At 40.0% G+C, this 25,443-nt stretch overlaps 1 protein-coding gene across 2 annotated transcripts in view; it reads right to left on the bottom strand.

The window, feature by feature from the left end:
• IL12RB2 (interleukin 12 receptor subunit beta 2) overlaps positions 1-25,443 on the bottom strand; it is a 78,598-nt gene that overhangs the window by 22,410 nt on the left and 30,745 nt on the right. For both annotated transcript variants that reach the window (XM_086717247.1, XM_086717246.1), the window contains exons 8-9: positions 20,868-20,947; positions 9,569-9,788 (exon numbers count right to left, since the gene is read on the bottom strand). In XM_086717247.1, the coding sequence (XP_086573373.1) occupies positions 9,569-9,788; positions 20,868-20,947 (300 nt within the window). The remainder of the gene's footprint in view (positions 1-9,568; positions 9,789-20,867; positions 20,948-25,443) is intronic.

Raw genomic sequence — 25,443 nt, 5'->3', positions numbered from 1 at the left:
TAAATCCAGCTTATTCCTTCTGACTGCTACCTCAAATCTTTTTCTGTCCAAGCGACAATCAGGCAGTTCCTTCCAGCTGTTTGCTAACACAAACAAGGATGCAATGAACATTCTCTTCCATATTCTCATGTGTCCCTGTCCCAAGAGTGTCTCTGGATATATCTGCACAGAGCTGCTCAAGTATAAATACATGTATTATTTCATTAAACACAGCCAGAGTGATCTCTAAAATAGCCAATCAGTTGACACTCCAACAGGAAAAGCATAAGGAGGGGCGCCTGGGTGGCTCAGTCAGTTGAGCTTTGACTTGGGCTCAGGTCATGATCTTGCAGATTGTGGGTTCGAGCCCTGCGTCGGGCTCTGTGCTGACAGCTCAGAGCCTGGAGCCTGATTCAGATTCTGTGTCTCCCTTTCTCTCTCTGGACGTGCCCCCCCCCCCCCCCCCCCCCCCCCCGCCAATCATACTCTGTCTCTCTCTCCTTCAAAAATAAACATTAAAAAAAATTTTTTTTAAAGAAAAGCAAAGCGTAAGGATTCTTATTTCCCCACCAATACTTGGTATCTCTGACTTTCTAATTTTCGCCAATCTGGTAGATGCAAAGCAGTTTTTAACTACGGTTTTGTTTTTGCTTTCTGATTTCTTATGATGCTGAGCTTTTCTTCATATGTTACTAGCATTCTGACTTCCCCCTCTGTGAACTCCCTGCTCATATACTTAACTCATTATTTCCGTTGAGTTTCCTGTCTTTTCTCTGATTTACAGAAATAGGTTTTATATTCTAGATATCAATCATTTGTCAGCTTTCAACACTAGAAATATTGTATTTCAGCTTTTTAAGTCTGATAACTTTATGATATGTTTGCACATAAATATTTACTTTGATTTAGGTAAATTATCTATGGCTTGTGCAGTTTTTAAAAAAAGTGTTTATTTCTGAGAGAGAAAGAAAGAGGGAGAGAGTGTGCTCACGAATGGGGAAGGGGCAGAGAGAGAGGGAGGGAGAATCCTGACATGGGGAGATCATGACCTGAGCCAAAATCAAGAGTCAGATGCTTAATCTATTGAGCAACCCAGGTGCCCCTGGCTTGTGCATTTTGAGTCTTGTTTATGAAATCCTTCCATCTTGGGATCATGAAGATACTCAATTACATTTTCTCCTCTTGGCTTCTGGTTTTTACCTGCCACATTTAAGTTTTTAATCCAAATCTAGCTAAGGGAATACAATTATTAAGGGGAATAGATTTTATTATATTTTCCACACTTTGAGTCAATTTTTCCAAATGTGATACTATCCCTAAGTTCCATATATTTAATGGATACTATCCCTAAGTTCCATACACCAAGTTCCATATATTTAATGGGTCTATGTCTGGGGTCAGCTTCTTTGCGAGAACACACTGCTCATACTACTAGGCTCTGTGATGTCTATTTGGTTGGTAAATTCCCCTCCTCATTTTGCTCTTCATTTTCCAAAGTGGTCCAGGATATTTATGACACTTTATTCTTCCATATAGCTTTTGAATCAGTTTATCAGAGTCCCCAGAAATTCCAGCTGTTATTTTTTATTGGAATTAAGTTAAATTTATAGTTTAATTCAAGGTGAAATGATGGTGTTCCAGTGTTAATTTGTTCCATTCATAAATATGCTGTTTAATTGAAATTTTTCAGATCCTCTTTTGTATCTTTGTAAAATAAATTTTTTTAAGTTTATTTCTGATAGAGAGAGAGAGAGAGAGCGCGCGCATGAGCGGGGGAGGAGCAGAGAGAGGGAGACACAGAATCCAAAGCAGGTTCCAGGCTCTGAGCTGTCAGCACAGAGCCTGACATGGAGCTTGAACTCGCAAACTGCAAGATCGTGACCTGAGCCAAAGTCAGACGCTTAACTGACCGAGCCACCCAGGCGCCCCAGATCCTCTTTTATATCTTTCAATGGAGTTTTAAAAATAGCTTCTTAAGGTTTTTATGCATTCCTTGTTACAGGCTAATTCCTAGACACTTTATACATGTTATTCTGCTATTTAAATAACATCTTATTTTCTAATGCTTTTTCTACCATTTGTGTGTGTCATTCTTATTTCTGGTAAACTGCTAAAGTTTCTAATTAGTTCTAATAATTTGTCTGTTGCCTTTGTTGAACTTTCCACTTAGTAATCTTATTAGCTGCACAGTTAGGCATCCCCTCCTTCTGGGGCACCTGGATGGCTCATTTGTTTGAGCATCCGACTTTGGCTCAGGTCATGACCTCACGGTTCATGAGTTTGAGTCCTACACTGGGCTCTGCTCTGACAGCTCAGAGCCCGGAGCCTGCTTCAAATTCTGTCTCTCTCTCTTTCTCTGTCTCTACCCCTCACCCACTTGCACTCTATCAGAAATAAGCATAAAATTTTTTTTCCAAAAAAAAATCACCTCCTTTCAATCTTTAAATCTCTTATTTCCTTTTGTTTTCATTGTTGCAAATTTTAAGGAGACTGTGCTTATATATCTTTATTAAGATGATATTTGCTGAAGGTTTTTGGTACCAAGTCTTTAAAAACCTAAAACATTTTAGTTTCTTCATAGTTTCCAATTAGGTTTATTTTTGTAAAATATTATTTATTAAAAAATATTTTTCACCAAATACTTTTCTGTATCTGTTAAAAACATACCCCTTTCTCTTTTTTATTATTGTGATGAATTACATTAATACATTTTTCTGATATTTATCCATCTTTACATTCTTGGGATCAATCTGTTGATCATTCTGCACTATTTTCTTTTTTTTTTTTTTTTGACCTCTCTATCCTCCACTTTCTACTAATTATTTTTTTCAGAGACTTTTATAACACAGATTTGATTTTTTAGAGAAGCTTTAAGTTCACAGCAGCATGAGTGGAAGGTGCAGAGCTTTTCTGTGTACCCCGACCCCACATATGCATAGCCTGCCCCACTACTGACGTCCTGTACTAGAGCAGTACACACAGTAAGATTTTTTAATAAATATTTTCAAGTATTTTTTTCCCTTCATTTAGTTTTTTCTCTGCCTGGGACTCCTTTTAAGTAGTTGTCACAATTTCTCTTTCTCTTCTTTCAGTCTTTTAAGTTTTCTCATTTTTCAACTTCTTTCCTGGCTTTTGATGCCTTTTGGAAGTCTCTCACCCAAACTTGCACTTGCTCGGTCTTGAGTCCTTTCTGCGATTCAACGCATTGGCTGTGTTATTTCAACAATTAAACTTTCCATACCGACTCTCTTCATTTGGGGCTTCTTCATAACCACCTGACTTGACTGATTCATGTTTCTACCAGCCTCTCTAATCTTTCTAAGGATATTTGTTATGCTTATTCTCAACTCTTGTTCTTTCTGTGGCATTAGTGAGATTTTCTATGGTACATGTTGTTCCCTTTGTTGCCTTTCTTTCCCGGAACTTGTGCCCCTCAGATTTCTCCTAATTTTCTCCTTTGGGATGTCTTATTTTCTTGGGTTGCTGTTGCAGCCTTGGCCTTTATCTTTCCGTGGGAAGACAGTGAAAGCTTCACTGTAGTTTGTGCTTCTCCAAGTAAGTTCAGGTGGGGAGGAGGAGCTTTTCAGGGTGGAAAGTTCCAGGCCAGAGAGTCTACAGTGATTTAGCTTGTGTTCTACCTGTCCTCAGGTTCCCCTGAGGTATACTTAGTACCTCCAGAACCCAGTACTCATGTCTTAATGGCTGGCACTGCTCTGCATGGGGGATTGGGACTGTTACTCTCTTTTGTAATTGCCAGGCCCATGGGGTAGATGGCAGGAGAAATCTCAAGGACCAGCCAGCTCAGAGGCAGTCTTTGCTCTAAGCTCCCCTCCACAGCCAGGTGCTGGGGCTTCTCTGAAGTTACTCTGTTCTGCTCTCTGGACTTCCCTGCTCCATAGTAGAAATGTCTAAGCAATGATCATATCAGGGCAACATGAGTGATAAGAAGGAGTGAAACCAGAAAGTGCTACTTCAGCACTCCCTTTCAACACTATTCCCCACTGCACTCAGCCATCTATTCTGTCCCTCCAATGGCATCCTCAGTACTGTGCTTGGTGGGGAGGGCCTATAACCTGAGTATTGGCCATCTTGTCAGGGACTGGAACTCCCCACTAGGGGTTCCCTTATATTCATTTGCCTTGTTATCAATGTCCTGGCTATGCCACATGATTTTTTTTTTTTTTTTTTGAGGATGAAATGCATTCATTTGGTAAATATTTATTGAGCACCTATAGGTTCCAGTACCTTTGCCAGGTGATGGACTAAAATAGCCAGAGACCCCTTCTGACCACTGCTTTCTCTGGAATTTGCTAGGCAAATCAACTTGGCATTGCTCTGCCTGACTCATCATATTTACCAGGAACCAGCCTGAATTTCCTTCCCATGATGTTTGTCAGGGCATGTTCTCTCCTTCAGAACTCTGATAACAACTCACCTTCTTTCTATCACCTTTCAGAATTATTCCTTTAGCCTCAATCATTCAACTTCCCATCTCCTTTTTCCCTGAGAGCTTCTGAACAGAGTTATAAGGTTCATAAGGTATTTGCAATAAGTACCCATCTAAGAGACAGGTGGCCTTGTTTTCCAGTCCAGTTCTGCCACTAATTGGATCTGTTGATCTTGGCTAGGTTATTTCACCTCCTGGGGCCTCAGTCTCTGACATCTGTATGGGTCTCTGTTTATGACTGTACTGGCTTCTGTTAAAAACTTTTTATTTATTTGTCTATTTATTTAGAGAGCATATAAGAGCAGGGGAGGGGCAGAGGGAGTGGGAGAGAAAGAATTTTAGGCAGGCTCCACTTTCAGAACAGAATTCAATGCGGGACTCAAACTCACGAACTGTGAGATCATGACCTGAGCTGAAATCAAGAGTCAGACACTCAACTGACTGAGCCACTCAGGCACCCCTGTACTGGCTTCTGACTTTTCCCATAGTTTTGAGAATTCTTGAGTACAGGGACTGGTCTGAAATATTAAATATGTTTTTACTTGCTGACTGATGGGTTTAGCACACATTCAATTTTCATCGTAAACCAACAAAATCACTCTTGTGCTTCTTTATAGGCAATGCTGTGGCAGGTGTTTTTTTTTTACAACAAAGTTTTCCCTACTTTCTCAAAATCAACATAATTCTGCCTGTGGGGGGTATTATTTTTCTTTTCCTAAAAGGAAAGCTCTGTATGTGAGGAGTATACATTAACATACACTGAAAGAAAGGGAGACAAAATCATAGTACGTTATCCCTACAGATCATTCAGAATATGTGTGAGACAAGAGCGCTCAAGGGTGGGACCATGTAATTTGCCAGTGTGTCCTCTATGTCACCTGGGACGTGCAGGGTATTGGGTGGTTCAGGTGTCGTCTTAGGAGAAGCATAGATCCTTGATACTCCAAGATTTCCAGGACCAGAACTCTCTTCGCTATTGCTCAGTTCAAGTACTGTCCTATCTTACCTCCCCTGCATGTTCATCTGTATGGAGCCTCATCCTTTTTTTTAACACCTATCCAGTCTGAGAGGAGAGAAACAGGTGTTTTGTTTGTCACTGCTTTCCACCATCTTTCACCTCCCCAGGGACTTCATTCCATTAATTAGTCCCTCTCTCCCCTTAATCCTCACACTCTTCCCTACCCAAGTCTTTTTCTCAGCTTACAAGCTTGCTGAGATCTCACTTTAAAATAAACCCACACACGCACACACCTCCACTCCCACACCTGGCTCACAGAGCTCTCCATGCTCGGGTCACATGTTACCTCCTTCCCTGGCATTCTCTTCAAGCCCATGCTTCAGCTTTTCTCTGTTCCTAGAGCTCCCTGTGCATCCATCTAATCTTGCATTTGTTCACTGTACCAGAGTTTATTTGTTTTTGTTTGCCCCCCCTCCCCATGACTGAATATAACTGGAGGACCTCAACAGTATATTTTACCTATTGCTGGATTCTAGCTGCCTTATGTAGTATATGCTCAATAAATGACTGCTGAATGAATAAAGTAGAGGCCAACTCTAACATAATGAATGTGTCATTTAGAGAAGTTGTTACCAAATCTAAATAAAGCATCTGTAGGAGTGCCTGGGTGACCCAGTCAGTTAAGCGTCAGACTCTTGATTTTTTTGGCTCAGGTCATGATCTCAGCTTTGTGGTATCGAGCCCCACGTTGGGCTCTGCACTGACAGCACGGACAGCATGGAGCCTGTTTGGTATTCTCTCTCTTCCTCTCTCTGTCCCTCCTCTGAGTGTGTGCCCTCTCTCCCTCTCTCTAAATAAACATTAAAAAAATAAATAAAGCACTTGGAACAGGCCCAGAAAATTCACCAAGATTATATCCTCAAGACCCAACTGCAGTGGCATTTGAAGAAGGTATTCTGACATATTACATTTTAACAACAGCAGGATACTAAATAGTGGTATGAGTTCAATTACCCCCACAGGGTATATTAAAAATTATATATGCAGTACTTACTGAAGAAAAATTTTTTAAAAAATACAGAAAGCAAAAGTGGGGAGTCCCTGGGTGGCTCAGATGGTTAAGCATTCAACTTTTGGTTTCAGCTTAGTTCATGAGATTGAGCCCCAGGTTAAGCTCTCTGTGCTGATAGCTCAGAGCCTGCTTGGGATTCTCCTCTCTCTCTCTGTCCTTCCCTGCTCACTCTCTCTCTCTCTTTCTTTCAAAATAAATAAATACACTTATAAAAAAAAGCAAAAGAGAAGGAAAATCACCTGTAATCCTATGATGCCGTCATGACCTCTATTAACATTTTCATATACATTCTACTAGATTTTTTTTTAAGATGCAAAAAATGTATAGTCATATAAATACATTTTTTTCTTTTGTTTTTTTTTTGAGAAAGGGTGGGGAAAGTGAGAGTTTGAAGCAGGCTCCATGCCCAGCAAGGAACCCAACTTGGGGCTCGATCTCACAATTGTGAGATCATGACCTGAGCCGAAACCAAGAGTTGGATGCTTAACCAACTGAGTCACCTAGGTACCCCGTTAATACATATTTTATTATTTTATTTTATTTCATTTATTTATTTAGAGAGACAGAGTGTGAGTGGGGCCTGGGCAGAGAGACAGGGAGAGACAATCTTAAGCAGGCTCCACATTGTTAGTAAAGGGCCTGATGTGGGAATTGAACTCATGAACCATGAGATCATGACCTGAGCTGAAATCAAGAGTCAGATGCTTAACTGATTGAGCCACCCAGGCACCCCAATACATATTTTAAATAGCATCATCCCATACATACTACAAAAAGTCTACCTTTTTACTTATTATGTGCATTTTTGCTTGTCAATAAAAGCACAATTAGAATATCACTTTAATGCTAGTGTGGGATTAGGCAGGTGAGAGTCATGATACATTAAGCCAGTCCATTCTCTATTATTTAACAGTTAGGTTGTTTGTGGTGTTTCACTATTTCAAAATTTTTTCCACAAACATCTTTGTGCCTACACTTCTAAGCACTTACCATTTGCTGAGGATTCATTTCTAATGGTAAAATTTTTTGGTCAAAGGTATATTAGCATTTGAAGTTTGTTACATATGGCCAAATGTCTTCAGAAAGTTGTACAAATTTACATACCCACCAGCAGGCTACAAGGGTATCTCTTCCCCACACACTCCCCACATGGGTTATACTAACTCTACTTATTCTTTCTCAGTCTGATTTGGTTTCTTATGTTTTTTCAAAAGTTGCATGTCATCGATTGCTAGTTAGGTTGAACATATTTTCACATCTTTATTGCTACTTTTCTATTTATTTTTTGAGTTGCCAGTTCATATCCCCTGGTCACTTATTTATTTGAAAAAATAGATAATCTCCTTTTGCTGAAAATGTGATATAAACACTTCTTAAATTGCTATTTACATTTTTAAAACATTTCATTTATTTAAAAAAATTTTTAATGTTGATTTATTTATGAGAGAGAGAGAGCATGAGAAGGGGAGGGGCAGAGAAAGAGGGAGACACAGAATCTGAAGCAGGCTCCAGGCTCTGAGCTGTCAGCACAGAGCCCGACTCAGGGCTCAAACTCAGGAGCAGTGAGATCATGACCTGAGCCTAAATCAGACGCCTAACTGACTGAGCCACCCAGGTACCCCAAATTGCTATCTACATTTTTAAAGCTTTGTTTGTGGTGTTTAAAAAATTTTTATTTTACTATGCGTACAGTTTGAGCTTTTTTTCCATACAGTTAATTCATCTTTTCCTTCGGGTTTCTGCCTTAGATACCTACCCACATTTGTCAGAGGTTATCAGTTACCAGTTATCATTCTCCCAAACACTCTCTCCTCATCATCTTTAGCAAGGGAACACTGCTGCCTGGAGTATATTTCTAAGTCTCCTTTGCACCTGTGACCAGGTGACCAGGCAGAGTCAATGACTCCAAGTGTGTTGTGTGACCTGGAACAAAGCTCCTCAGGGTGAGGGCCCTCCTCTCTTCCTTCTTTTCCTAGAAGAAAGTAGCTAGAGCTCTGGCAGCCATCTTGGACCACTTCCATCTTGAGGATGGAAGCCAACTTGGCAGAGGGAACAGAAAGAAGGAGCCTGGAATCACCAAGCTGTCACATCAGCCCTGAGCTGTCTACCTCTGAACTTCTTATATGTGAGAGAATTAATAAAAGACACTCTAGTCAGACCTCTGGTAAGAGCAACCCCTTACTGCTAAGAGCAATTCCCAACTCATATACCAACCCAAAGTTACATCAATATTTATTTGTATTTTCTTCTAGTTATTTTTAGCTACTCTATTATCTCTATGTTTATGGCTGTATGACTGAAAAGATATATAACTAAGATTTAACAGTGTACATAAAATAATCATGTTTGAGTAGAAACTTCTTTCAAATGATGATTGCTAGACTCACATGTAGATAAGATTGTTCCACTGGATTTTAAGAAAGGATTTACTTATAGTTTTATTAGGCATTTTTGGAAAAGTTAGGCCAGTGATCTTGACATGGAATCTATTTATAATACAGATTTGAGAAACAGCATTTATATCCATTTTATTGACTAATCATAGGCTTTTATCTTGAGAAATTAGTTTTCAGAGCATGCAACTGTAAAATGTGTATAGCTAGTCGGGAGATTTTCAATATAGATAATTGGTACATATCTAAATTTGTGTAATAAAGAGCTATAGTACAGAAAAATTTTACTATGATTTCATTACAGCCAGAATTTCAACACTATTGGTTTTAAAATATGCTTAAGTGTAGAGTATTTTTTTCTAGAACTTGACAACACATGTTATTCTTGCTCCTAGAAAAATTAGCCAAATATTAGTGTTCAATTTAATGTAACTAATATTTCCTAACATTTGTTAAGCACCTACTATATATTAGTCTTTATTTAATCTGACAATGAGCTGCAAGACAGATAATATAATCCCTACTTTGGAGAGGGGGAAACTGAAGTTCAGACATGTTACTTCACTTGTCCAAGGCCGGGTGCAAAAGAGCCTCTGAAGGCTGTTAGCTCCAAACTCCTGTGTTACTCATGCCAGGCCCTGGGCTGAGCCGGTGGGAGATATGAGGTAAGTAAGATACAGTTTCCCACAGGCAATAATTGAAGGAAACTTGGTACTTACCTGCCTCACACAGGTCCGTTATGTTAATACGAGTAGGCAGGGAACTGCCTTTTGAGTTGGCTGCAGACACAGTTGCAGCCCAGTTTCCAGTTCTGGGAATGATCCAGGTCCAGGAGGTGTGTTCTGTGATGTTCTGCATTGTGACTTTCCCCCCTGCCACCTCCTGCAAGGTCACTAGATAGTGGAGGATTTTCCCTCTTGCCTCAGATACACTCATATTCTGTAAAGAAACACATCCATTTATTGTGTAGTCTCAAACAAGGTCGCTGGATCTTTGTGCCTGGACCTTATGGCTCCTGTAGCAGCAGGTTACATCCGAATGACTTATTTATGTCTTCTCATCTGCTGCACTGCATATTTTTGTGCCTCCACCAAAACCCACCATTTAGGGGAAAAAATCAGTTAATATTTTTTAAAGCTAATTCTTAAAGACACATTGATTTTCCTTTCTTGTTTCAAAATGAAACTTCCAGCAGTAGAAAACTCAATTACATCCAATGGAACAAGAGTGGAATCTGAACTCAGATGATCTAGGTTTCAGTTCCAGCCCCACCAATTACTAGCTGTGTGAGCCAACGCAAGGCATTCAGCACCTCTGAATCTCCATTTTTAAATCTGTGAAATACACACACACACACACACACACACACACAAACTTTTTATGTAGAAAGTGTAATGCTGCTCATTAAATCAAAAGTGAGATTTTCAAGAGCTAAACTAGTAAAATCCACACTTCATGAACTGGATTAGCCATCTGTCCTAGGAAAGTAAGACACTGTTTATAAATGTGTGACTAATGAGTTTTGGAATTGCAAGAATTCCAATTGAGATCATTTGGGAGGGATCCCAGAAAGTAAGCAGAAAACTAATTATTTGTATTGTAACCCTGTTTGGATAAGGACCATGGGAAACAGAAGCAATGAAAATGGAGAGCTGCCAAGGCCAGCAATGGCAGTGCCCGTCCATGCCTAGTACAGGGAGAAAAAGGTTTAACCCGTGAGACTTAAGCATTACCATTTTCTTGGCAAGGCTATTCCTTCATGGGTGCAGCTGCTAAAAGACACATTTTAGGACTGCCAAATGCCCCTTTCTCTGATTCCCTGCCCCTCAAGCAATCTTCTAATAATTTTGTTTCCTGTGAAGTTTATCTTTCAGGAGAGACTGGGATAACAGGAACATCTGGTTTACTTAAAATTTATGTTTTTCACTTTAAGTGAATAAATTGGCCTTCTGATTATAATTTGGCTTCTGAAATAATTAGCATGCCGAGAGAGAATGTTCCTATCTGCTGACTCAAGCCTCCTAGTTAGCCCAACAGCTGCATTCCTCACTATAAATTAATCCATGAACATCTAGCTTTTTATATTTCAGTCTCTGGGAACTTGATTAATGCAGGTCCTATCCTAGGTGCCCTTCTGGATCCACAAGGTCCAGGACTGGATCTTAAACCATGGTCAATGCACCAGATGAATGCCATGTTGCTGAGGGCTCTTTTGGGTGCACATTCAGTCTTTCCCTAGAAGACATTTTTGTGTTCTGGCAAGAACCAAGAAAGTTAATATTTTAATTGTACACCACAGTCAATTTTATAGGCCTGTTGTTTGGATTAAAGTGAGTGCTTTTGAAATTGCGATATTCTGAACTGTTATTAATAAATATGCCCTTTGTACCCCAATGTTTATAGCAGCACTATCAACAATAGCCAAAGTATGGAAAGAGCCCAAATGTCCATCGATGAATGAATGGATAAAGAAGATGTGGTATATATATACAATGGAGTATTACTTGGCAATCAAAAAGAATGAAATCTTGCCATTTGCAGCTACGTGGATGGAACTAGAGGGTATTATGCTAAGTGAAATTAGTCAGGGAAAGACAAATATCATATGACTTCACCCATATGAGGACTTTAAGAGACAAAACAGATGAACATAAGGGAAGGGAAGCAAAAATAATATACAATCAGGAAGGGTGACAAAACATAAGAGACTCTTAAATATGGAGAACAACAGGGGTTACTGGAAGGGTTGTAGGAGAGGGGATGGGCTAAATGGGTAAGGGGCATTAAGGAATCTACTCCTGAAATCATTGTTGCACTATATGCTAACTAACTTGGATGTAAATTAAAATAAAATAAAAAATAAACATGCCTTTTGTCACAAGAGAAAAAAAGGATAAGTTAAAGCAAAAGCTGGCTGGAGAAGATAATCCCCTTAGCTATTACTCTATCCTTCCCTATCTCCTCTGTAGGTCCAGAGATAGGACTATTATTCCACCCTCACACCATATACCCCTTAGGGCACTCCTCAAGAGTTAACTGTGCTCACAAAGCTCCCCATTCTTGACAGGAACACAAGGGGCTTCAGTCTTACTCTGACAACTGAGAAAATAGAGCCCTAATTGAAAAAAAACACCTTGCAACTCAACCCTCACTACCTTCCTCTCACTGTCCTTCATAGACACATCAGCAATCTCCTTCAATCCTATGGGAGAGTGCTAGAAGAAGGGGGAAATGCCAAATCATCTTGGATCCAATGAACTTCCTAGGGACTGCTGTGGAAATCTAGCTCATTTCCACACACCACACACTGCAGTGATCTAGTGAACAGAGATGTGGATCTGAAAGATGAGTGAAGGTTCCTAGAGGGTAGTGAAGGGCCTGGACCCAAACCCTTGCATTTTCCCCTCCACATCCCATATTTCGGAGTTGAAAATATCATTGAGAAGGTGAAGGTGGAGTTAGGTAGTTAGAGAAATAAATATGGTATCCCATATTTATACATATGTGTAAATGTATGTATAAATATGTGTGTATATATATGTATATGTATATATATGTATACACATACACATATGCTTATACATATACACATACAAGTTATGCTTATATAAAATATTAAGCTCAAGTTTTAGGATAAAGGTTAACATCACTCAGACAATTGGTCTCCTTCACCAATTTGAAAACGGGCACAATTTGTCCAACACGGTCCATGGAACAAAAAACTCAATGAGCCAAAAGGAAAACAGGTATTTATCCAGCTGGGCACATAGTCTCCTGAAGCAACTGAAAACAGTGCAATTTGCCTTTTAAAAAAAACAATGACATAAAGTTTGCAAATAATGCATGTAATACATCACCTCCAGATTATACTTGGTCTTGATGTAATGGAATATCATCACAGAACTTCAGAACCAGGCAAGATTCTACAGTTTAACAGTTCATTCAACATTTCATTTTACCAATAGGGAAATTGAGTCTGGGACATGAAGTGACTTGCTTAAGGGCTCTCAAGGGATAGATGGAGGAGCTGAGGTTGGAATCCAAGGCTCTTGACTAGTGATCCCTCTACTCCTGCTCCTTCTGTTGGCAAGCCTGAGACAACTGGTCACCAGGGGGCACCATGTTTCATAGTTGGAATCCCCAGTCACTCTCTGGCCCAATGTTGGAAAGCAGCTTGTCTAATTGCAAGGTTGTAGTATATTCTGATGTGGAACATCAACAGCAGACATCAGGTCAACAATTTTGGGAGGGTGGAGATCCAGAATTCTTTTTTTTCCAGAACCAACAGGCCTTGTGTCACAAGGAGACAAGCTGTGAATCCCAAAGAACTGCCATCTGAGGAGCCAGCTGGGTCTTTCTAGATGAACTTCTTTTATTCTAATGTGTATGTATATATATATAATATACATATATATATACATACACACACATATATATACACTATATACACACGTATATATACAATATTATATATACACACACATATATATACACTAATGTATTTATTTTTAATATTTATTCTATTATTTTATTCTAATGTATATTTGGGTGAGTGATAGGGAGAAACTATCATTTATTGGGCCATACCATGAGTCAGAAACTTTACATCTATTGTCACATTTAGTCCTCACATCTCCCCATCCTGAGGGAGCTGAAGCTTGGAGAGGTTAAGAGACTGATGCAAGTAGTCCCCACAGAAAAGTAAGTTTTTAGTGCGCCCCCTAGTGGGTGTAAGAGGGTGTAAGGTGGGTGTAAGAGGGTGTACGGTGGGTGTAAGGCAATGTCCAAAATGTGTCCAATGTCTCTGGTACTTCTTGTACCTTTGTGGGCAGTGCTGAAAGCAGATCTCAAGCCAGTGTTCCTACTGTCATTGTCAGCCTCTCCTATTGGTAAGAGTGTGCTAATCAGGAAAAGCTGTCCCACGGTCTCCTTCAGTTTTCTTTCTGCTCCGTAAGAAATGATCTAAACTTAGTATTAAGTTAGCTTTTCTGACAGGTTTGTCTACGAAGCAAAGAGTGAACAGCTCTCTCATAAACTATTGTGAGAGTTCTGTTGGGTGAAAAGGCTTTCACCATCAAAAATACCTTGGTAAATGTATCTGTGATAGGACAAAATCTGGTACACGTCAGAATGCAAGACCTCTGTTGTTTTTTGTTTGCTTTGTTTTTAAAGATTTTATTTAAGTACTCTGTACACCCAACATGGGGCTCGAACTCACAACCCTGAGATCAAGAGTCACATGCTCCACCAACTGAGCCCTCCAGATGTCCCTATTTTGTTTTGAAGTATATAGGAAGAAGGGTGTTTCTGTGAATTGATAAATCATGTCTTCTTAGGACTTTAAAAAACCTACTGTACTTGTCATAAAATAATATTTTATTCTAACTTTCCCTGATGCAAACAGACAAAAATATGTCAGAGCTGCCAATATGTCAAAGAAGAGAGTCTGTAGTCAAGACATATTAGAAAGGTAGGGAACTTGAATATGTCACACTTTTGTCTATGAAGACTTTTGGGGTGGCAAGGTTGGTTTTGGAAAGCTACTGACTTAGTTTTTCCTACTCCACCACATAGCAGCTGTGTGACCTTGGCCAAATTATTTTACCTTTCTGAGGCTCAATTTACTTATCTGTAAAATGAGGTAATTCTGTGTATAGCATAGGCTTACTGGAGGATTCAATGGGCTGAAGGAGGCAAACAGTTTCAAAGAGTGCTGGATGCATGGCAAATGTTAAGACACTTGGTGAGTTACCTGCTGTCAGTTACCCTAATATAAAAATCACCGTACTTGGCACTTTTCCATTATATTCATATTACTCTTCTACCAATCTATGGAAGGTCAAGCCATCTTGACTTGGATCCCACCACAGCTCTGTATGAAAATCTCACCAATGTCATACAGTTGATTACAAAGCATGTATAATTTAAGCCCGGGTAGGGGAGCCTGGGTGGCGCAGTCGGTTAAGCGTCTGACTTCAGCCAGGTCACGATCTCGCGGTCCGTGAGTTCGAGCCCCGCGTCAGGCTCTGGGCTGATGGCTCAGAGCCTGGAGCCTGTTTCCGATTCTGTGTCTCCCTCTCTCTCTGCCCCTCCCCCGTTCATGCTCTGTCTCTCTCTGTCCCAAAAATAAATAAACGTTGAAAAAAAAAAAATTTAAGCCCGGGTATTGATTTCAGAACTCATGATGGCTTTCAGCAACCCAGCCCAAAGTGAAGGAGCACCTCAAAAGATAACCCTCATCGGAAGGTTTAAAAATCACTGTATTGAAATGATCCATCTATGGATCTGTCCTCCCATGAGCCTGTTGACTCACCTTTGTGTCCTCAGAGTCCTGCACAGCGTTTGCTTCCTAATAATCTAGCAAACGCTTTTCGTGATTCTCTCATTAATCTTCTCAACAACCTCATGTAGTACATACTATTACCATATGCATGTGTGAGGAAAGGAAGGCACAGAGAGGTTAAGCACCTTGCTTAAGAACACACAGCCAGTAGGCGGTGAGGCTGCACCCTGAACCCAGGCAGCTCAGTTCTGCCTAGAGGGTAAGCTCTTAACTGCTGTCGTGTTAGCACTTTCTAGATTCTCCCAGTTGTTTTGCTACCCTGAACTTATTTAATGGATACTAATAACTCATGACATCATGGTTTCTAACTTGTTTTGTAGCAGAAAATCAGCAAAACAATGGAAACTTTGTTAGAGCAAAACTTGAACTTCCCTTCTGTCTCTGTTTTCTATCTTATGTTAATTCTCTGCTACCCACTTTCTTATCTTTGCATTGACCACCTTCTGTTATCCAACTAAGATTCTCTACATTACAGATACTATAATATGTGTGACTAGTAAGCAAGGGAAAACAACCCTTTCTTTCTGAAAATACCTTCAGAAATGCTGTGCCAGCCTGTGATAGGACCGGGGTTGGGAAAGGAAAGGAGACAGAGTTGAATATTGCAACAAAACTATCAAAATCTTCCCATCTGCTGCTTTTGTATTTAAATATTGATTCTGAGATTGGGATGCCTCCTCTAATTATATAAAGGCCTCAGGCTCCTGACAGCCAATCTTCCCTGTGGATTTATGACAGACCTTTGTTCTACATCAATATAAATCAGATTACAAGTAATATTTTCCTACATTTACTGGATTTCTTTCATATGAGGAGGCCAAAGGACACATCTCATCAGTGCAATGTGATATGGATTGTAATACTCTTCATAGGACACAGAGAAATACAGAGAGAAAGGGATGAAGGGAATGTACTAAGCTGCCTCTGGTCACAGACCTTTCTGAGGCTCTGCTGTGAACTGGTGTATGGGGCTTGTTCTTTTCTTTCTTCTTGTCTTCTGTGATTTGAGGGCAGCTGTTTATCCGAATGAGTTACATCATTTAACAAATGAACAAAACCCACCAAACCTTCCCCACTTTTGGAACTGAGTTTCTCTAACTCTCTTCTGTATTGCTTGTGAGGGCCCTAGAGGGGCGCTGTTTGCTACATGAGGGAGTCACTAGCTGCAGGCAGCCATAAAGATCTTGATGTGTAACTGACATGTCCGTCCTCTGGAAGCAAGCTCTTAGCCACTGGACCCGCTGGCACTTAGTAGACACACCAGTTTCCAAAGACTTAGTAGGGTAAGAAGAATGTAAAATAGCTGATCAATAATTTTAAAATATTGATTTACATGTTGAAAGGATAATATTCCATACATACTTGGGCTTAAATAAAATATATTATTAAAATTGATCCCACCTGTCTCTTTTTATTTTTTAAATGTGGCTACAAGAAAATTTTAAATTATACATATGACTCTCCTTTGTGGCTTGCTTTATATTTCTATGGGATGGGGCTTCACTACAGTGATCCTTTACATGCTGAATCCATAGTCCTTGGTTTCCTGCCAAATGTTCCCCCACCCTTGTCCCAGCTAACCTGTTCTTCTGGGGTCAGCTCTAGTATTACCTTGCAAGAGATCCTCTGTGACTCCTCACCCATTCCCTTGGTCTACTAGGTAACCCCGATAATCATCTCCCTAGCTGGATCTTGAACTCCTCCTTAACACCTGAGTGCTGTCATCATCCCCATGTCTGTCCTTCTCCTGGACTGTGAGTTCAAGCACCTGAGGACTGCGTTTGTCTTGTTCACTTCCATATCTCTGGAATGCAGCACAGTGTCCAGTACTAATAAGAGCCTTCAATATATTTGCTAGTTTGAATGAATGAATGAATAAAGTGAAGTTGGCTTCATTTATACACACTACTTCCAGATCCATGGCCTCAAACATAATTCCAGAAAGTTTATGACCTGCCATGATTAAGAAATTAACAGAGGAAATTGTAAAGGTTAATGAGGTTTGGCACATCTTTCCATACATTGTCTGTCTGTCTGTCTGTCTGTCTATCTATCTATCTATCTATCTATCTATCTATCTATCTATCTATCTATAAGGTGATTTTCTTCCTAAAGGATACATGCTATGTTAAGTGAAAGAAATCTGTACTGGAATCATGGATTGAAACACTTAATCAAAACAAAGGAAACAGTATGAATCTTTGCAGAGAAGGAAGATACAGGGAATGTGAGGGAGGGGATGCTAGAAAGCCCCCTGTGAAGAGCTCTAACATGACACTGGCACTGTTTGTGACAGAGCAACATTTTCTACTTGTTATTGCATTTATTGTTTGAACAATACTGAGGTGTTTTATTTCACAGATTAAGTTGTACTTTTTTGGCTTCAACAAAGAAAGTATTTTTTCTCTTAAAAATAGCTATGGCAAAACATACTACCAGATATTTTTGAGGAAAGAGAACTTTTAGAAGAAAGCTTTTAGGAGAAACCCAGAGTAAGTAGGTAAGAGCCAGAACAATAAAGCAAAAGTCTCCTTCCCCCTCAACACACCCCCACACTCACATTGATCCATACACACATTCACGAACACTCATACCCACACACACCCCGGCCACCATAATTGTGAGAAATCGATTTCTGTTTATAATCCACCCAGTCTATGGTATTTTGTTATAGTTCCCAAAGGGACTAAGACACTCACCTACATGCACCCACACTGACACACAGACTCATAAATACATACCCACACTCCCACTCACATCCCACACACATATAAAAAACTCATACCCAGTCACACACACATTCACGTTTACTCTCTGCACTCACACACATGCACACATCACTCACATACATGTACAATCACACATACATACTCATACTCACCTATATTCACACTTCACTCCCTCACACACCCAGGCTGTACCCATTCAGCAGCAAGTTGTTCTCTTCTGATGTAAACATCCTACAAAAATGAAAGGTCATCTCACATTCCCCCAGCTGTCAGAGAAACATGCTCTCACTTTGTTCATAGACTAATGGGGTTTTACCTGGGGCTTCCTTTGGTGCCAAGACCTGAAATCCCCCTCTTTGCAGTGGCAGGGTGTCCCTCTCACTGGGGTTCCCAGTATTGATCAAAGTGAAAAAAAAAGCCAAAATCAACACACATACATCTTTGCTTCCTTTCCTTGGTGAGGTCTGATTTGGGCCCCACCACAAACCACCTGATCTGGCTGCAGTGTTTCTTTCTAGTCTGACATTTAAACAGGTCCCTTATGTCATGGCACCACCCCATCAATTCCCAAGCCTGCCTGAGAGTGGCATGGGGAATCCCCAGGAGGACAAGTGGGACTGGAGTGGTTCCAGACAGGAGCAGTGACTTCTGCCTAGGAAGGCTCCCAGCTGCAAGCACCACAGTACCTGAAATCCTCTCTTTGGAATCACGTCATTTCCCTAGACCTGTTTCTGTTTGTGAAATGGGTGGTGGGCCTGCATGCTGCTTACATTCCCTCCGGCTCTGTGGCTCTGTGGCTCTGTGGTCAAAGCAGGCCTGCTCATCTCAGTAACTGTCGTCAGTCTTTTACTGCCACTCCCAGGTGAGTGGCCTATTTGGGGCCACTGAAGAACCCCAGGGTTTGGCAGAAAAGGACTTAGTCTTGTGATGGTCCTGAAAAACTGAGGACTAGATCCAACATTCCTTAAGGAGCCTCTCTCAAACAGGACAGGCACAGAAGGTCTTGAAGTTGCCCTGTCTTGATCACCATCTGGTGCCAGGAAGTTTCTAGTATTTACATTTTTGGTTTCTTAGTGACGCCAGTTCCAGTCCAATGCACCCACAACTCTGGCTCCACAAAACGGAAAATTTTCTAACAGTAAGAGATGCCCACCAGAGCATGGACTGCTTACAAAGTGGAATTCTCCCTGTCCGAGACGGTCCAAGCAGGGGCATGTGTCAGTCCTGGCTGGAGTGGGAGCAGTGCTAATGATAGGAGGGTAGACTAGAAGAGAATTCAAGTTCTTTTGAATTCCAAGATCTCACTTTAGAGTTTAGGCTTTTCCAGGCTTAGGGGCAAGATTAAAATGAAAAGCAGAGAAGAATTTGCATATGCATGTTGGCTGAGCATTACCTGTGGCTAAAAAATGTTTATTGGAACTAAAACAGTCTATCTCTTCAGATCACTGCTGAGGACACTCAGGGGGAAGGATTCTCTATGGAAGGAGGAATTTTGGTTTTAACCAGTTGCTTACTTGTGAAAATGAAAACCAACACTCAAGAACTGAGCTGTGTTCTTCTATAGTATTCACAAATTATGGCCACTCTAAATGTCTTGCTTTGAGAATTGTCTTGCTCTTAAACATGGCTTCATTTTAAAATAAATTTTAAACTGTAGTTTTAGTTTCAAAGTGAAGAGCTTGATTATGACTCACCAAGCTATTTATAGTAGTCTCATACCAGACATTTTGTGCGTGTGTGAGACAGAAAGGAAAAGAGGGAGAAAGAGCTCAATTCTTGCCTGGCTCATTTCTTAAAACTGAAGAAAACTGCAGTTATCAACATCTATCATGCTAACCCCATCAGAGGACTTGATATTCATTTCTCTGACTCTTCTGCTTTCGTGCTCATCAGCTTCATGATTCCAAAACTGTTGATTTACCCTTAAATGGAAGAGGTGCAGTGAGAGGGATGCAGGAGTAGGGAAGTAAAGAGGAGTACAGCTCACCTGAAAACCTCTTATTAGCAGCATGCCAATCAGGAGCTCAATTCAAATAGTATTTTCTTTTCACAAAGATGAGTCATGACAGAGCAGAAAGAGTTCTGGATGGGGTTTCAGTCTCAATTCTGCACTTAGTAGCTGGGTGACTGTGGGAAGAACATCCTCTCTCTTACCCTCAGGTTTTCCATTTGTTAAGTGGGGATACCTACGACCTACCTTACAGGGTTTTTAAAGGATTAAATGAAGCAACCACACCAGAATCAGCACTGTGTGAAACTCTCACATCCTGTAATAACATTAGGTCTTACTGTTTTCTGGAAGGTTGTTTGAATCACTACTGTTTTACTACTATTCCTGAGGAGGAGTTGCTTTCCATTCCTCTTCACACGATTGTCTACAATTACTTGAGTTCCTGAGGTAGAACAGCCTTCTTTCCACCCTCTCCCTTTTCAGTGACTATAGCAAATACATTCCTAGATATCCACATCCACAGACTTCCCATCTTTAATTTCCCAAAAAGTGAATCAGTAAGGTGGCGTGGTCACTGGTGGGCATGTTATATGCAGGGGATATTAAGAGTGGCTGGGAGGGGCAAGAGGCAGAAGAAATGGTGCAGTGGGACAGAGTGTGGACATGCCTGGAGATAGGAACGGATGCAAGCAGATGAGGAAAAGATGCAGTTGTGTGCAGGAGGGAACTCAGTGGGAACTCTCACTCTTATCTGACAAAAGGAAATGACATTGGGTCAAGTGTCTTGAGGATATTGCTGAGGAAACGAGCTTCAACCAAGTCTCTGAAGCCTTGTATAAAGCCACTATGGAAATAAAACTTTTTTTTTTTTGGCCTTAAACATTGTTCAAATATATAATTCTTTCTATATGTTAATTATATCTCAATAAAAACAAAACAAAAAATCAACCAAATATATACTTCTCTTGAATTTTACACTGACAATGAAAACTTACCTTCCAGAAAAGAGAAATCTGTTGTCTATTGTAGTCAATGGGTTGTTTCATGTACCAGACATCTAATGTCCCAGTAGGCTCTGTTTTGAAGGAAAAAAAAACATATTTCCATGTATACACACATACATGTATATATCCATACATGCACAATATAAAACCTCTTAAAGTCAATTGCTTATTTAATAAACAATTCCAGGAGAGTAGGATTATCAAGTAATTTCAATTTTCTTTGTGCCCCCATATTTCTTTCCTTTTGTTAAACAATGAACATATGTGTCGGCCATAGAAAACACAAATTTTACCTTAAAAACAAATTTTAAAAAATGATGATGAGGAAATTGGATTCCTAACTTACTCTTAAAATATGTAGTAATAAAATAACTCAAAGAAAGTATGTGTGATTATTTTTTATTGGAATGCAGAAAGAATTAATTCTCAGCAGAAAAACAAAAATATGAATCATAAGGAACACATTTCTGATCCTGTAAAAATGAAAAATACAAATGATTAACTCTGTGTTCACGTCCATTCCTGAACTTACCATGTTGTGGCATAATTATTTGGTTTTATGATCATTAGATCATTAGATCATGATCTACTTGAAAGGAAGGCCCATCTCATTCATCTTAATATCTCTCATACTTACATAGTGCTTAGAATGTAACAGGCTCCTGACAACTCTTTGTCAGGTGACAAATGTGCAAATGAACAATTCAGACAATATTAGCTACTTGATGCTAAAACAGAGAATGAACTGATTGAAGGAAAAACCACCATCTTTAAGACAATGGTCAAATATGACCTAATTTAATTTGAGAAAGTCAATCAAACAGACTTGATAAGAAACTGAATAGTCAACTCCTATGTGCTAGAAAGAGAGTGTGTGTGCACATGTGCATGCGTGAGTGGGTGAATAGTTTTATTTCTCCCATTATCAGATTTATTTTGATTTACAGCCAGGGGTGGAACTCACAGAAACAGCCCCTGAAAACAAGCTTCAACTGCACCAATGAAACTTGTTCATTGTGACACTTAGAATGTATTTGAGATGAGGCTACATTGGGGTTCCTTCTGGGGTGACAAGTCCCATTTAACCAGACGAAGTTTCTGGAACATTAACTCCCACCAGGAAAAGAGAAGACAAGCAGCCAGGGAGAGGAGAAGAGAAAAAGGGAAGGAGCACATGCACCCACACATACTATGGGCAGGTCCCGTGGCCCACTTACACTTGCATCCCATATCCTCTTTACCCCATGACATATGCAGCTTTAGTACAGTGGTTAAAGTGTGAACTCCAGGGCTAGACCGTCTATGGGCAAATCCCAGCTCTGTGATCTTGAACAAATGTTAACCACATCCTGAATACATACTCTACATCCTGAAGCCAGTTTCCTCATCTGTTCAATGAGGATTGTAGTTCTATACGTCACATGGGGCTGTTGTGAGAATTGAATGAACAGAGCAGCCCTGACCTAAGGTAAGCACTCAGGAAATTTAGCTGTTGTTTCTTCACTTGGAAATGAGGCTTGTTCAAGGTCCCAGAACTAGTAATCGGAGAAGCCAGGTTTTGAACATTGGTCTGTTTTATCACATAGCCAGCACTCCTCTCTGCACCCCGCAGTTACCTGGCTCTGAGGCTTGTGATTTCTCAACAGTACTTCCACGCCCAACAGGTGCTCTTCTGTGTTCTACCCTCTTCCTTTTTTATTTCCGTTTCCTGCCTCTCTCACCCTCTTCCTTTTGTTTTTTTCTAAACATTCACTTATTTTCTTCCCCTCTTTTCCCACCAGTGGTAGCTTCTACCCTTGCATTGAGGACCTAAAGGTAAGAAATGCTTACCCAAGACATTGTGAAAATGCTCTCCATCCTTCAGGATTATGAAGAGTGACCCAGAAAACAAGCCTAGCACTTTTATCTGCTAGTCCAGATGCAAAAAGGAAAAAAGCACAGGCAACAGAAGGAAAGGGGACCTGACCATTATTAACCACCTACAACGTGTCAGGAAATATTTGGGCATTTTATGTACTGCACGTTATCTCATTTAATCCTCGCACAATGCAGTGTGTGTGTGTGTGTGTGTGTGTGTGTGTGTGTGTGTGTGTGTGTGTGATTACATCTGTTTTAGAGCTGAGGCCAAGGAGGCTGACAAAGGTTAAATGATTTCCAGAACACGTGGAGTTGGTAAATGGCAAAGCCAGCTGAGCCCAGGTTTCACTATTTCCAAAGACCCTGCTCTTCCATTACAGTTCACTACATTGAGCGGAGATCTGAGCAAACTAGATAACCCAGACATTGACTACATAATCAGGATGTGGAAACTTGGATGTGCTCCATGTTGAAGCCAGATGACTTATTAGTGCTAAATGTCTCCAGTTAATTACATATTAGTAACAAATAAAGGGAATACTCATTGTCTCATTAAAGATCTACAACTACCAGATTACTACAGAGCTAAGAATTGAATTCTAGAATCACAGTCTCTTCAAAGGAAAAATTGCAAGTGAAACTGAAATTTTAATGGTGCCCACCTGCAGTGTTAGCCTCTGTGGGAGAGAAATCATTAGTTGAATCTGTATGAGTTTCAAAGTGTAAAATTTCATGACCAGGGGTGTCAAACCACTGCTGCTTAAAACAGCATAAGAGCTGATATTAAAGAGAATCTTTGACATTCAACTGACACAAAATCACTTGAAATTCTAACCTCAGTGTTACCTAACAAAGGCAGATAAAACTATTATAGGCAGGCCAGAAAAGAAAAGTCAAAGACCAAATGTCCAAGTGATTACAAAACAAATGGGTACAAATGACTAAAAATACAAATACTGGAAATGGAAGTCAGGTCACCTGAGATGAAACTGCCTCCTATATGATAAAGGAGAAAACCGTAGAGTTGAATAGAGTTACCAATATGAAAAAAAGCGAAGATCCTAAATTAAGCAGGAGATTGACCTAAATGACCCTGAAGGTGCTTTCAACTCTAAAATCCCAAGATTCTAGGATTCTATGAAACAATAGGTGTGGCAAACAAATCTGAGCCAATCCATGTGCTTCTGAGATGAGCATCCATATCTGAAGCCAAGGCGAACGCAGGAATGTGGACAAGAGCAACTTAATCGTGGGTGGAAAGCAATCCCTCAACAGAGGTTTCCTCAAGGAGCATACAGATTTCCAAGAAGAGTGAAAATGGAGAATTTAACACAAAGCAAATATGGAAAAGGCATATCTTGGGAGGTTTCAGGTAGTGGGCTCAATGAAACACACGAGGATTTTTTGGTCCAAGTCATGTTCCAAGCAGGACAAGACAGAGGTAAGTCACTCACTGCCTCAGTTCCTTGAAGTTCACTTTTTGGGGTTGACCCATTTGTCTAAAATCTAATTTTAAACAACTCAATTCAAACAGATATTACAAGTATCTACTTGATTAAACAAGTTTTACTTTCAGACGTTATCACCTGCTATGCCTCCACGGGAAGTCCTATACAGACTACCCCATTCCACTTCCTTCTTGATAAATGAAGTTTAACACTTGGTTCACTCTCTCTTTTCACCTCTTTCTGTCACCTCTTTTACTACTTGTGAAGGGCCACCATCCATAAGGTGTTCCTTCCCAGTAGCTGGTACTGTCAGTCCCTCCACCTGCCCACTTCTAATGATCTGTTTCTGTCAACTGATGCTTTTGCTTCATACTTCACTGAGCAAAAGGAAGTAACAAGGCAGGGATTCCCTCATCTTTCTACCATGAAAAGTTCACCATCAATTCTCTAACATAGTATCCCTACTTCCATCAAAGTTCAACCCAACCTGAGTTCTGGATCCCATCCTCCCTTGTTTTATCAAGGACTTCTCCCCTACTTCTCTTGCATTACTAATTTCTCCCTCTCTGCTGGAAGCTTACCATTACCTTGAAAATACACTACAATTTTTCACCAATCCTAAAAACAAAACCAGACAAAGCATTTCCTGATACCATATCCTGCTCCAACTACTGCCCCACATCTCTGCTCTCCTTCACAGAACTTCATGAAGAGTTGTGAATTGTTAGTCTTTATTCCCTCACTTCACACTCACTCTCAGCCTGTTGCACCTGAGATTTTCTCCTATCATTCTACAGATATTGCAACAAGAAAAACTAGTAACTGTTTAGAGATACATACATTTCTGAAAGTTATGTGAAAAGTACTGATAAACATATAATTCAGGATAGTGTCAATAGTATATTGGTAATTTCACAGCATTTAAGTTGAATGGTGGGTTCATAACTGCTCACTTTGCTGTTATCCTTTGTACGGAGAAAGTAGCTTAACCTAGCATAATCATAGTGGCAACAGAAGAAATGAACAGATTTTGAATATGTTTAGGAGAGTCAAGTGCTGGTATTGGGGAATAAGGAAAAAGAATTTCTTTTTATTTGGAAAAGGAGAATTTAAAGATAACTTCTTGATTTTTGACTTCAGTAACTAGGAAGATGGTGGTATCATTTACTAAAATAGAAAATATTGAAACAGAAGTATTTTGGAAACATTTTGTTTTGGAGAAAAACAAAGAGATATCTATCTATCTATCTATCTATCTATCT

The sequence above is a fragment of the Puma concolor genome, chromosome C1 (genome assembly GCF_028749965.1).
Source record: "Puma concolor isolate L17-30 chromosome C1, mPumCon1.1.hap2, whole genome shotgun sequence".
Taxonomy (NCBI): domain Eukaryota; kingdom Metazoa; phylum Chordata; class Mammalia; order Carnivora; family Felidae; genus Puma; species Puma concolor.
The sequence above is the reverse complement of the archived record's forward strand: the minus strand, read 5'-3'. Positions and strand labels throughout refer to the sequence as shown.